Source organism: Carcharhinus amblyrhynchos, chromosome 3 (genome assembly GCF_965287045.1).
Source record: "Carcharhinus amblyrhynchos chromosome 3, sCarAmb.v2.hapA, whole genome shotgun sequence".
Classification (NCBI taxonomy): Eukaryota; Metazoa; Chordata; class Chondrichthyes; order Carcharhiniformes; family Carcharhinidae; genus Carcharhinus; species Carcharhinus amblyrhynchos.
In genome coordinates this window covers 26,395,655-26,407,823 of record NC_137326.1, presented here as the reverse complement: position 1 = coordinate 26,407,823, position 12,169 = coordinate 26,395,655, and the positions used below count along the sequence as shown (strand labels likewise).

The 12,169-nt window shown below is 40.2% G+C and overlaps 1 protein-coding gene across 2 annotated transcripts in view; it reads left to right on the top strand.

The window, feature by feature from the left end:
* Positions 1-2,013: 2,013 nt before the first annotated feature.
* The window catches only part of LOC145337675 (transketolase-like), a 43,748-nt gene continuing 33,592 nt past the window's right edge, over positions 2,014-12,169 (top strand). Inside the window, exons 1-2 of one of the 2 annotated variants that reach the window (XM_080182500.1) lie at positions 2,014-2,305; positions 5,945-6,062. In XM_080182500.1, coding sequence (XP_080038626.1) covers positions 2,199-2,305; positions 5,945-6,062 — 225 coding nt within the window. In that variant the 5' untranslated portion in view covers positions 2,014-2,198. Of the gene's footprint in view, positions 2,306-4,946; positions 4,966-5,944; positions 6,063-12,169 lie in introns of those variants that run through there. The other variant, XM_080182507.1, reaches the window with a different exon arrangement.

Sequence of the window (12,169 nt, the reverse complement as noted above, 5' to 3'; positions counted from 1 at the left end):
ATGTATCCTTTGTAGTGAAGACCAATGCAAAATAGGTGTTCAATTCACCTGCCATCTCCTTATTTTCCATTATTAATTGCCTGGACTCAATTTCCATCGGATGAACATTTACTTTGTTAACTCTTTTCTTATTTAATTATTTATAGAAACTCATACTCCATCTTTATATTTCTAGCCTTCTTTCTCTTGTACTCTAGTTTTCCCTTCTTATTAATCTTTTCATCATCCTTTGCTGCATGCTATATTCGATTCAATCTTCTGATCTGTCACCCATCTTTAACTTTTTTAGTTAACCATAGATGGTAGTTAACTCCCCTCCCCTTGGAATTTTTCTTTCTCATTGAAATGTGTCTATTCTGTGTATTCTGAAATATCCCTTTAAATATCCATCACTGCATCTTGATTGACCTGTCCCTTAATCTCATTTGCCAATTCACTTTAACGAGCTCTGCTTTCATGCCTCATAATTATCCTTATTCAAGTTAAGAGACTAACCTTGAATCCACTCTTCTCTCCTTCAAACTGAACGTAAAATTCAATCATATTATGATCGCTTCTGCCTAAGGGAGACTTCACAATGAGGTTATCAATTAATCTTATCTTTTTACAATACCAAATTGAAAAATATAAAAGGACACAGATCAATCCAAGCTGCAGAGTAGCAGTTGATGAGTTTACTGGTGCAGAACAGGAAATCTGAACAAGGCAGAGCCTAGATCCAGAAGCTGAGAATAAGTTGCTGCACCTATTACTGTTACTTGAAGCTAATATTGGTAGATCTACAGCATTCAGACTGAGTTGGGTAAGATCTGCAGATGTGTGCCTTTTGTGGTGAAGATGTGCCCATGGTTTGCACTGCTGTTGACTGTGGATCAGACTACATCCTATGAGAGAAATTGAAATGCTTTGTGAGGAAGAGAGTTTTGAAGGACTTTATGACTGAGTTTAATTGCTGAAATGTCATAGTTATCTTACTTTATTCTTCCATTTAATGTACCTTTTTATCAATTACAATTGACCTCAATATAATTCATGTTTAATGTATGTTGATTCAGGATACTTGTGATTATCTAAGATGGCATTTAATGCTTGCCTTGTTTTGACACCCAGGCAAAAAAAGAGATGTTAGGATAGATGATTCAAATGGCCTTACAGAATGATATATCCCAACTGAAAGTTCCCATGAGTGATATGGTGGCACAATGGATAGCACTATTGCCTCGCAGGGACCAAGGTTTGACTCCCGGTTTGGGTCATTGTTTGTGTGGAGTCTGCATGTTCTCCTTGTATCTGCATGGGTTTACTCCGGATGCTTTAGTTTCCCTCGACAGTCCAAAAAGCCCACTGATTAGGTGCATTGGCCATGCTAAATTCTCCCTCAGTGTACCTGAACAGGTGCTGGAGTGTGGTGACTTTACTATTTTCCTAGCAACTTCATTGCAGTGTTAATGTAAGCCTACTTGAGACACTAATAAATAAACTTTAAAATCATGTCAGCAAAAACTATAAAAGTCTATTGGTGACACTATTATTTTCTTGTCTGAAAATGTTGAGTACTTTGAAGAAAAAATAATTCCCCAAGACTTTCCTTCCCCTTCAAATAAATATACTGCGGTCCTCTAAGTGTTTCTCCCTCTTTAGTTGTAATGGTATGGTTCAGACGCCTGGTTGTTAGGTGACAAAGTAAAAGAATGAATATCGCCCATGGGAACTTTCGAGTGGGATATCCCACGCTATTAGGCATTTGAATCACCTATCCTAATATCTCTTTTAGCCCAGATGTCAATTCATGTCTCCTCACATTTCTTGTGAAGTGTCTTGAGATATTAATTTAAGTTGCAGCTGTTATTTTTGATTGTAGCTACATTCCCAGCAATGTTAATAAAGTTAGTGTTGCAGGATTAGGGAAGATAAGGGAGTGCTATGAGTTGAGTGTGTAGGGATTTGTGCTGTGGTTGGCGATGTGTGCAGAGGCGGTGCTCTGGCAGTTTGTCGGTGGAAGCCAATAGGAGGCGGCTGGCCTGATCCGCGCCCTCCTCTCAGTCGGTGTCAGTGGACGGCAGAGAGGAGGCAGGAAGGAAGTTGCCTTGAGCGTTGTTGCCGGCTTTGATCGCAAGCCCAGGAGAGCAGCACTCGGGTTCCACAGCTGTCTTGTGTCTCTCACTTGTTTACCGCCGACGAGACCCAGCCGCCCGGCCATGGCGTGTTACCACAGACCGGACGCCAACACCCTGCAGGCCCTGAAGGACATGGCCAATACTCTGAGGATCCACTCCATAACCGCCACCAGTGAGGCCGGCTCGGGGTAAGGTGTCCAGCCGGCGGGATGATTAAAAGGGGGATTATGTCGGATGGCTGTCCTCGAACAGGGTGTTTGTTTTGAGCAGCCCGCTCCGGCCGGAGGAAAGGGGGCGGGACGCTGACCTGCGGTTTAAATTTCAACCGTCACTCTCTGTGTGAAATTTAAAAACAAAACCCCGCCAAACCCAAATGGGCGAGAAGTGAAGGGGAGACCATGTGTTAGAAAGCATCAGGATTTATTCGGGAGGATAATGATGAATTAAAAAGGGGGTTGTTGTGCTTGTGTTGTGGGGGCCCCGGGGGGCTGTGATGGCGGCCGGAGAGAGGACAACATCCCAACTCACCCTTCACAACCCTCTCTTCACTCACACACATACCCTCGCCGCTCTCCAATTCACGAGGACTCGGAATCAATAAAGACAGTCCCTGTCCCGTGAACAGAAAGGAAAAGTTAACCTGTACCTTTAATTCATTATCTATAAACATTTAGCCGTGGCTCTGATTATATGATCTTCGGGAAATGCCTCAAAGACCAAGTAGAGACAGGTTTAAACAAAGGAGTTTATTTGGGTGTTTTATATTTCAACAAGACAATACATGCGGATTTTTTTTAATATTCAGAAGTGTAAATCTAGGTGGCAAGCATTTATTCTTCATAGTTCTACCCAGTTGTTTTGGTTCCCTGTGATTCCTGACTTCGAAGCCATGTTGCTTATTGTACACCGATTGTTGTCTCACCTTTGAGTGTTAACTGGATTATCTTAACGAGAACTGATGCGTAAACTTGTTTTTCATCGGTCATTGAAATGATATTGATGACTTAGTGACAAGATCCTCATACTGGCCTTTTGATGGTTCCTCTGCTATTTGAAGCAGGGAGTTTCCTTACAATCACATTTTGATGCAGGGCTTTTAAATGTAAGACAGGTATGTAAAGTTATGCAGTTAAATAACTTGTACAGTTTTAGGTGTGTTCAGGGATAAGTAATGTTCAGTTAGTAATTTAGAAAACTGAGCTACACAGATAAGGTAAGTTCTCAATCTGTGTTCAGTTGATTATCTAGTTGGGGTCATCACAGTCGGCAGGGGACTGCTACCTGGTGATTAATGAAAGTGTATCAATGTTAGGTGAAAACAGGAAAGGCCTCAGCTGTGATTTTTTTCCTTTTAGTTGAATAGTCTGCCAACAATCACAGTCAAAGAAAAGCACCAGTATCTATATATACACACTGGCAAGAAATCACTGCTTTCAATAAAAGTGAGAAAACTAGTGATGGAAAAGAGATTCAGGCTTTCAAGAATAGATCGAGCTTTGAACAATTCCTATTTGACTTTTTGAACTGTCTCTAAATAAAGCATAGTGAAAAGGCAAGAATGACTCAAGTGAAGCAGAACTGATAGTACCAAATGTAAGCTTGGAGTACTATAAAATGGTCTTCTGGAAATTTGGGGCATTAATTTCTAATTGTGTAGGATTGTAGAACTTCCTTTTCCTATTTTTTGCTATTATAGTACAAAGAAATATGGCTTATGAACATTTGCTTTTCCTGTAAAATGAAGATTACGCAGTTTGTAACCCTGTTTCATTTTGCAGCTTATTTTTCATAATTTCTGCTTTGGTGGAATATAGTTCCATGGATACAGACATCCCCAAATGCTATTGCTTGTGACATGTGTCTCAACAGTGAGCGGTTTGATTACATATAATATCAAAGTCGACTCTAATTTTGTTGTTTCCCAACATTTCTAGTAGTGGCTTCAGGATAAGGTTCTTATAATTCCTGGACACAGTTTCAGGTGCTGAGGCCAAAGGGAGAACCTTAACTCCTGCCCCAGTTGGGATCAACTAACTCAACATAGAAGAGGTCAAACGTGGGACAGTAGAATCATTATTGCTCTTATATTGTCTATATTCTTTGAATCATTGGAGGAACTTTGTTTCACTTCTGTGTATTACCTGCCCCCAAGTCCGAGGAGAGACAAAAGTCCAAATCGATGCACTTAATTCCTTAATGAGGATTGATTATTGGAACAAAATATATTGAAGGTTGATTAAAAACAATTATTCTGAAATAGAGAAATTATTCAGAGTTCATTTCTGCTGCTCGTAAAGTAGTGTATTTGCAAATTTGAGCAAACTGAGCATCTTTTTAACCATAGAAAATGAAGATAATGCTTTAGAATCATTGTGGATCTGATCTTAACTACATGTAATCTTGAAAGGGGTGTAACAGTCTCGAAGGCTGGAGATTTGAGTTCAGATCTCATCATGACCTCTAAGGAATTTACATTCAATTAAATAAATCTGGCATAAAAGACTAGTACCAATAATGGTGAACATGAAAATACTGTCTTGTGGTCAAAAACACTTGATTCGTTGGTGTCTTTTAGGTCTGTGTGATTTCCAAACCCACAGCAACATGCTTGATCCTTAATTATCTTCTGGGATGGCCTGGCGATCCACCAAGTTACTTTCAAGAGTAGTGACCACCACCTTCTAGTGGGTAGTTAGGAGAGATAACTAAATTATGGCCTTGCCAGTGAGGTTCACATCCCATTAATGATTTTTTTTTTAAATGCAGTATTTTACTTTTGTTCTTATTATCTATGTACTGTTACAGGTTTAGATCACAGTAACAAGACACAGAATTTGATGGATACATGGTTAAGTATAGCATGAAAGGATTGCTCAAGATTGGAGCATGTGAAACATTAATATTTAACATGTGGTATGTCTAAGTACTCCAGTTCCATTTGAGGTTTTGTCTGATGGAACTGCGGATGTGAACAAAATAGAATGTGCTCTAACCTGCATGAATGAAGAGTATTTACTAAAATTAAATGTAGTGTGCAGTGTTCCAATTTGTTAATTTGGTTAAATGCTGTACAAGTTTCTGTTAGATGAGCAAATAAATGCTTCTGTCTAACAAATTTAAAATATTGTTCATCTGTTGAAAATATTTTTGTGGTTAGCTGGCATTTCCTTTTAAGATTCCAGCAAGTGAAAATCTGACGGGAGTAAATATTAACCAAAATGTAGGTTTTTAAACAAGTTTGAATTCTAGTTAACAAAGATAATCAGTCGGAATGCTGAAACCTGTGGCATAATGCTACTCAAATTATTGTTTGGTTTCCTGAAAGTAATTTTATTTTCATTTGTTTAGCTAAAGTTTCACATGCACCTTGTTCCATTTGACTGTTTTAAAATATGAAAATGAAACAAAATTGAAACGTATTTATTTTTAGAAGCATTTCCTACTCGAGAAAGGGATTTTGAATTATTTTATGAATAAGCCTGTTTATCAGGGAAGTTCATAATTGTTTAATAACTAAGTTCAATGTTGAGCTCATAGTTGTTCAACATGTTCCCAGATTTTCCTTGTTGCCAAAAGTTGGACACACAAATGGGTATAGCACAGTTTTAAAACAGAATTTTTATTTTAACTTTATTCCAGTAACACAGATCTCAGAACTGATTGCATTATTTAATACAAATTTCTGGAATAACATTTTGCAAGAATATTGAATTGGTATTGAAAAGATCTAAAGTAATTGCCTACCCTGAAAGGAAATGCTGCAAAGTTTAAATGTTAATGCCAGAACATGAACTGTGTCAAGTGTCAGCATGCTGTTTGGTTTACAGACATCCTACATCATGCTGCAGTGCAGCCGAAATTATGTCTGTGATATTCTTCCATGCCATGAAGTACAAACCTTATGATCCTAAGAATCCGAACAATGATCGCTTTGTACTCTCAAAGGTAAGAATTGCCATTGTAAACTTTAGAAACATATAAATACATTTTGCCACCATGTCTTCCACTAAAGTCACCATGACTCTTGCTCTACACTTGGATTATCAATTTGGCAGGTAAGGAAGACCTATTATATTTTAACTGCAGCGGGTACTCTGCAACAGAGCAGATAATTTTGTAATCTTCGTAGTGAATCTTGGAGCTATAGATTTAACAAATTATTACATAGACTGAAGAAGATGTAATAATGTGAGATTCTATTGTTGAAAAGATAATAACTGACTTTGAGGCATGGATATAATGATCTGCATCCACACATGTATTCAATATGGGTTAAATTATTGAGGTTACACAACTCTGCTGATTTTCGAGACCAGTCTAATCTGAAATACAGTATAAGTTTTGTTTAAAATCTTTTCAGAGATGTATTACTTGTCAACTGGAAGGGGACTGGAACATCAATGCTACCTACTTATTTGTTTAGCTGAAACATTTGCATATACTGCTAAAGCTCATAAATCTTTCAATAACAAATAAAAATAACTAGCCATGCTTATTTATTAAGTGTCAACTTTGACATCCAGAAACAAGAAGTGAAGAGGGCACTCACTACACGCTACTCTGCCATGTGTTAACTCAGTGTTATTACAATTGCCTAGCTTTTCCTTGTGGCTTTTCTCTGCCAGGTTGATGCTCTAACTGCAAAACTGAAGAAATGTTATGCAAGATAATTAGCTTGAAGTAGATAGAGGACAGGGCTCCTTTTTGTTTTACAAGTACTGTGCATTCATTACTAATCAGAGCTAAAGAAGCTGGGTGTTCAGGACCTGTAGGTCCCCACTAAGAGAAGGTTTCTTTCAACTAAAAAGGCCTATAAAATCACTGGCTCCTGTTACTCTAACATCACATCTGAAGACAAGGAAGATGACACCATATAAGAAGACCAATCAAATTTCAAGTTTTTAGGTGTCTAGATTACCAACAGCTTGTCTTGGTCACTCCATACTGATGCTATAATTAAAGTCCACCAGTGCCTCTTTCTCAGAAGACTAAGGAAATTTGGCATGTCCACTATGACTCTCCAACTTTTGCAGATGCACCATGGAAAGCATTCTTTCTGGTTGTATCATACCTTGGTATGGCTCCTGCTCTGTTCAAGACCACAAGAAACTTGAAGGCTCGTGAATGAAGCTCAGTCCATTACTCAAACCAGCTTCCCACCCATTAACACTGTCTAAACTTGTCGCTGCCTCGGAAAAGCAGCCGTGTAATTAAGGAACCCACACGCCCTGGACATACGCTCTCTTCCACCACCTTCCGTCAGGAAAAAGATACAAAAGTCTGAGGATCAGCTGACTCAAGAACAACTTCTTCCCTGCTGCCATCAGGACTCAGGACCTACCTTGCATTAAATGATCTTCTTCTTCACCCTAGCTATGACTGTAATGCTACATTCTGCACTCTGTCCTTTACTTCTCTATGTATGGTATGGTATGCTTTGTCTGTATAGCATGCAAGAAACAATACTTTTCACTGTACAATAATACATGTTACAATAAATCAAATCATGTCTATGTCACTGGCTGTTTTGCTAGAACTTTCCTAAAATAATACTCAATACCATTGTTCCCCCCCAGCACCCTTTCGCCTTCCTTTTTTTCAAATTGTTATCTGTATATCCTATAAAAAGTGTATTGGTCTCTGCCTCTAGCGGGTATTCTGAGCTTCAAGAAATTCCATTACGAGAAAATTTCACCTAAACTCCCCTCACTTTCTTACCTTTAAATTGATCATCTTTTGTCACTGACTTCCCAACCAGAATACATTCCTTCCCTAATCTCTCTGTCAGAAACCCTGCATTATGTTAAAAAGCTCCCTAAAATCTCTTGTTAACTCTGAATGAAAATGATCATAATGAATCTAGCTAGTCTCGTCTGTTAACATGTGGCTAAACAGCTGAGGGAGGGTTTCAGATATCTGGAACATTGGAGTCTCTTCCAGGGCAGGTGGGACCTGTACAAGAAGGATGTGCTGCACCTAAACTGGCAAGGCATAAATGTTCTGGCTGGGAGGTTTGCTAGTGTCACATGAAAATGATTTAAACTAGTTTGGTTCCCAACCCCATGCCAAAGCAGAGCTGAATTTAGCTGAAGGGGAACCAGACAGTAGGGTCACCTGAGAGAGAGCAGGCAAGGTGAGGTTGCTATCAAAAAGGATCTAGTGGACTGAAATGCATTTGTTTCAATGCGAGAAGTGTAATGGGTAAGGCAGATGAGGTTGGAGCTTGGATTAGTACTAAAAACTATGATGATGTTGCCAATACAGAGACTTGATTAAGGGAAGGACAGGATTGGCAACTTAATATTCTAGGATAGAGGGGATCAAAGAAATGGGGGAGTTGCACTACTGGTTAAGGAGTATATCACAGCTGTACTGTGGGAGGACACCTTGGAGGGCTCATACAGTGAGGCAATATGGGTAAACCTCAGGAATAGGAAAGGTATTGCCACAATGTTGGGGGTTTACCTTAGGCCACCAAACTGCATGCGGGAAATAGAGGAACAGGTATGTAGGCAAAGTTTGGCAAAGTGTAAAAGTAACAGGGTTGTTGTAGTGGGAGATTTAACTTCCCCTATATTGATTGGGACATGCTTAGTGTTAGGGGCATAGATGGGACAGATTCTGTAAGGAGTATCCAGGAGGGATTCTTAAAATTGTAGATTGTACTGGACCTGCTGTTGGGGAATGAACCCAGCCAGGTGGTCAGCGTTTCAGTAGGGGAGCAGTTCATGAATAGTGACCACGATTCAGTAAGCTTTAAGGTACTAATGGATAAAGATAAGTGTACTCATCAAGTGAAGATGCTAAATTGGGGGAAGGCTAATTGCAACAATTAGGAACTGAAGAATGTAGATGGGGGCAGATGTTTGAGAGCAAATCAACATCTGGCATGTGGGAGGTTTTCAAGGTAAGTTGATAGGGATTCAGGATTGGCACATTCCTGTAAGGATGAAAGATAAGTATGGCAAGTTTTTGGAACCTTGGATAATGAGACATATTGTGAGCCTGGTCAAAGAGGAAATGGAAACATTTGTCAAAGCTGGGAGGCTGGGAACACCTGAAGCAAGTGTGGAATACAAGGAAAGTAGAAACTTAAGGAGAGCTAAAAGGGGTCATGAAGAAGCATTGGCCAGCAGGATTAAGGAAAATCCCAAGGCTTTTTGTACATAAATAAAGAGCAAGAGGGTAGCCAGGGAGAGGGTTGGCCCACTCAAGGACAAGAGCGGGAATCTATGCCTGGAGCCAGAGGAAATGGACGAGGTATTAAATGAGTACCTTGTGTCGGTATTCACCAAAGAGAAGGACTTGGTGGATGATGAGTCTGGGAAGGAGTGTATAGATAGTTTGAGTCGTGCTGAGATCAAAAAGGAGGAGGTATTGGGGTTCTTGAGAAACATTAAGGTAGACAAATCCCTAAGGCCTGACAGGATATACCCCAGAATACTGAGAGAGGCAAGGTAGGAAATTGCTGGGGCCTTGAGAGAAATCTTTGTATCCTCACTGGCTACAGGGGAGGCCCCAGAGGATTAGAGAATAGCCAATGTTGCTCCTTTGTTTACGAAGGGTAGTAAGAACAATCCAGGTAATTGTAGGCTGGTGAGCCTTACGTCAGTGGTAGGGAAATAATTGGAGAAGATTCTTAGAGACAGGATTTATTCCCACTTGGAAATAAGAAGACGTATAAGTGAGAGGCAAAATAATTGTGAAGGGGAGGCTGTGTCTCTAACTTGATCGAGTTTTTTTTGAGGAAGTGATGAAGATGGTTGAGGGTAGGGCAGAGCATTTTGTCTACGTGGACTTCAGTAAAGCCTTTGATAAGGTCCCCATAGCAGACTAGAGCAGAAGGTGAAGTTGCATGGGATCAGAGGTGAGCTAGCAATGTGGATACAAAACTGGCTCAGTTAAAGAAGAAAGAGAGTAGCAGTGGAAGGGTGCATTTCTGACTGGAGGGCTGTGACAAGTGGCATTCCTCAGGGATCAGTGCTGGGACCTTTATATAATATATGGAAAATGTAACTGGTTTGATTAGTAAGTTTGTGGACGACTCAAGGATTGGTGGATTTGCGATAGCAATGTGGACCATCAGAGGATACAGCAGGATATAGGTCGGTTGGAGACTTGGGTGGCGAGATGGCAGATGGAGTTTAATCCAGACAAATGTGAGAGAATGCATTTTGGCAAGTCCAATAGGAAATGTACAGTAAATGGTAGAGCCCTTAAGAGTATTGGTAGGCAAAGGGATCTGGGTGTACAGATACACAGGTCACTGAAAGCAGCAACACAGGTAGAAAAGGTAGTCAAGAAGGCATATATGGTATGCTTGCCTTCAAACTGCCAGGACATTGAGTTTAAAAATTGACAAGTCGTGTTGCAGCTTTATAGAACCTTAGGCCGCACTGCGAATATAGTGTTCAATTCTGATCGCCACACTACCAGAAGAATGTGAAAGCTTTGGAGAAGGTACAGAAAAGATTTATCAGGATGTTGCCTGGTATGGAGGGCATTAGCTATGAGGAGAGGTTGGAGAAACTTGGTTTGTTCTCACTAGAACGACGGAGGTTGAGGAGCGACCTGATAGAAGTCTACAAGATTGAGAGAGACATAGACAGAGTGGGTAGTCAGAAGCTTTTTCCCAGGGTGAAAGAGTCAATTACTAGGGGGCATAGGTTTAAAGTGTGAGGGGCAAGATTTAAAGGAGATGTACGAGGCAGATTTTTTATACGGCGAGTAGTGGATGCCTGGAACTTGTTGCTGGGAGAGGTAGCGGAAACTGATACGCCAGTGACTTTTAAGGGGTATCTTGACAAATGCATGAATAGGATGGGAATAAAGTGATATGGTCCCTAGAAGGATAGGGGATTATAGTTCAGTCAGACAGCATGGTCAGTATAGGTTTGGAGGGCCGAAGGGCTTGTTCCTGTACTGTAATTTTCTTTGTTATTTATAACTTTAAAATACCCATGGATCCAAAATTTCTGGTTATTAAAGAGAAGCCAGAAAGTGAGCTGGAGTTTGGAATGGGGTTGGTTTTGTCTGGCATTCACCCTCTTTCACATAATAAAGTATGATTGGAACATTTTGTGCATCTTCACCATGTGAATGTCAGAAGTGTAGTTGGGACAATATTACTTACCAGTCATCTTTCCATTGGCTCCATAAAGGTGGAGTGCCATTATGTTCTGATCAACCTCATTAACTGTGTTCCAGAGTGCCAGATTGTACCTTGGTGTAAATGGGCCCATTGTACTAATCTCTTGACAGCAAGGAATCACACAGCAGTCAGATATATTTAGAAAAATTGCTAGTCTAAACTGATCATCTATCTTTAAATAATGTCTGACTTCTGCTGGAAAAGCTGTTTCCTTGATGGAGTGGTAAGATACTGCTCTGATATTTTGTGCATACCTGCTCTCTGCCTCAACAGGCTGAAGGTCCACAAAGTATTGAAAATAGTGGGAACAGCCAACCCCACTTCATGAAAAGGATCCTTCTGGCTGAGTTTGGAGACCAAGTAAGGCTAGTACAGATGACAACTAGAGGGATAGTAGTGGAACGAGAAAGCATTCTGTAGAAGGATCAATGGACTCAAAATATTAACTCAATTTCTCTCCTGATGCTGCCAAACTTTTTTATAAGGAGGAAGAGGGTAGCTAAGGGAAGGGTAACTCCACTCAGACAGCGGAGGGAATTTCTATGTGGAGCCAGATGAGGGGGGTGAGTACTTTGCATTAGTATTCACAAAGGAGAAGGATGCAGTGGATGGTGACTATAGAAAGAGGATATTGACATTCTAGAACACGTTGAGATAGAAAGGGAGATAGTATTGAGATTTTGAAAAACTTTAAGGTGGGCAAGTCCCTGAAGCCAGATAGGATTTATCCCAGAATATGGAGAGAGGCGAGGGAAGAAATTGCTGAGACCTTGGCCAAAAATCTTTGTATCCTCTTTAGTCACAGGTGAGGTTCAGAGGACTGGAGAGTAGCCAACATTGTTCCTCTGTTTAAGAAGAGACAGTCCAGGAAATTATAGACCTGTGTGCCTTACATGAGCGG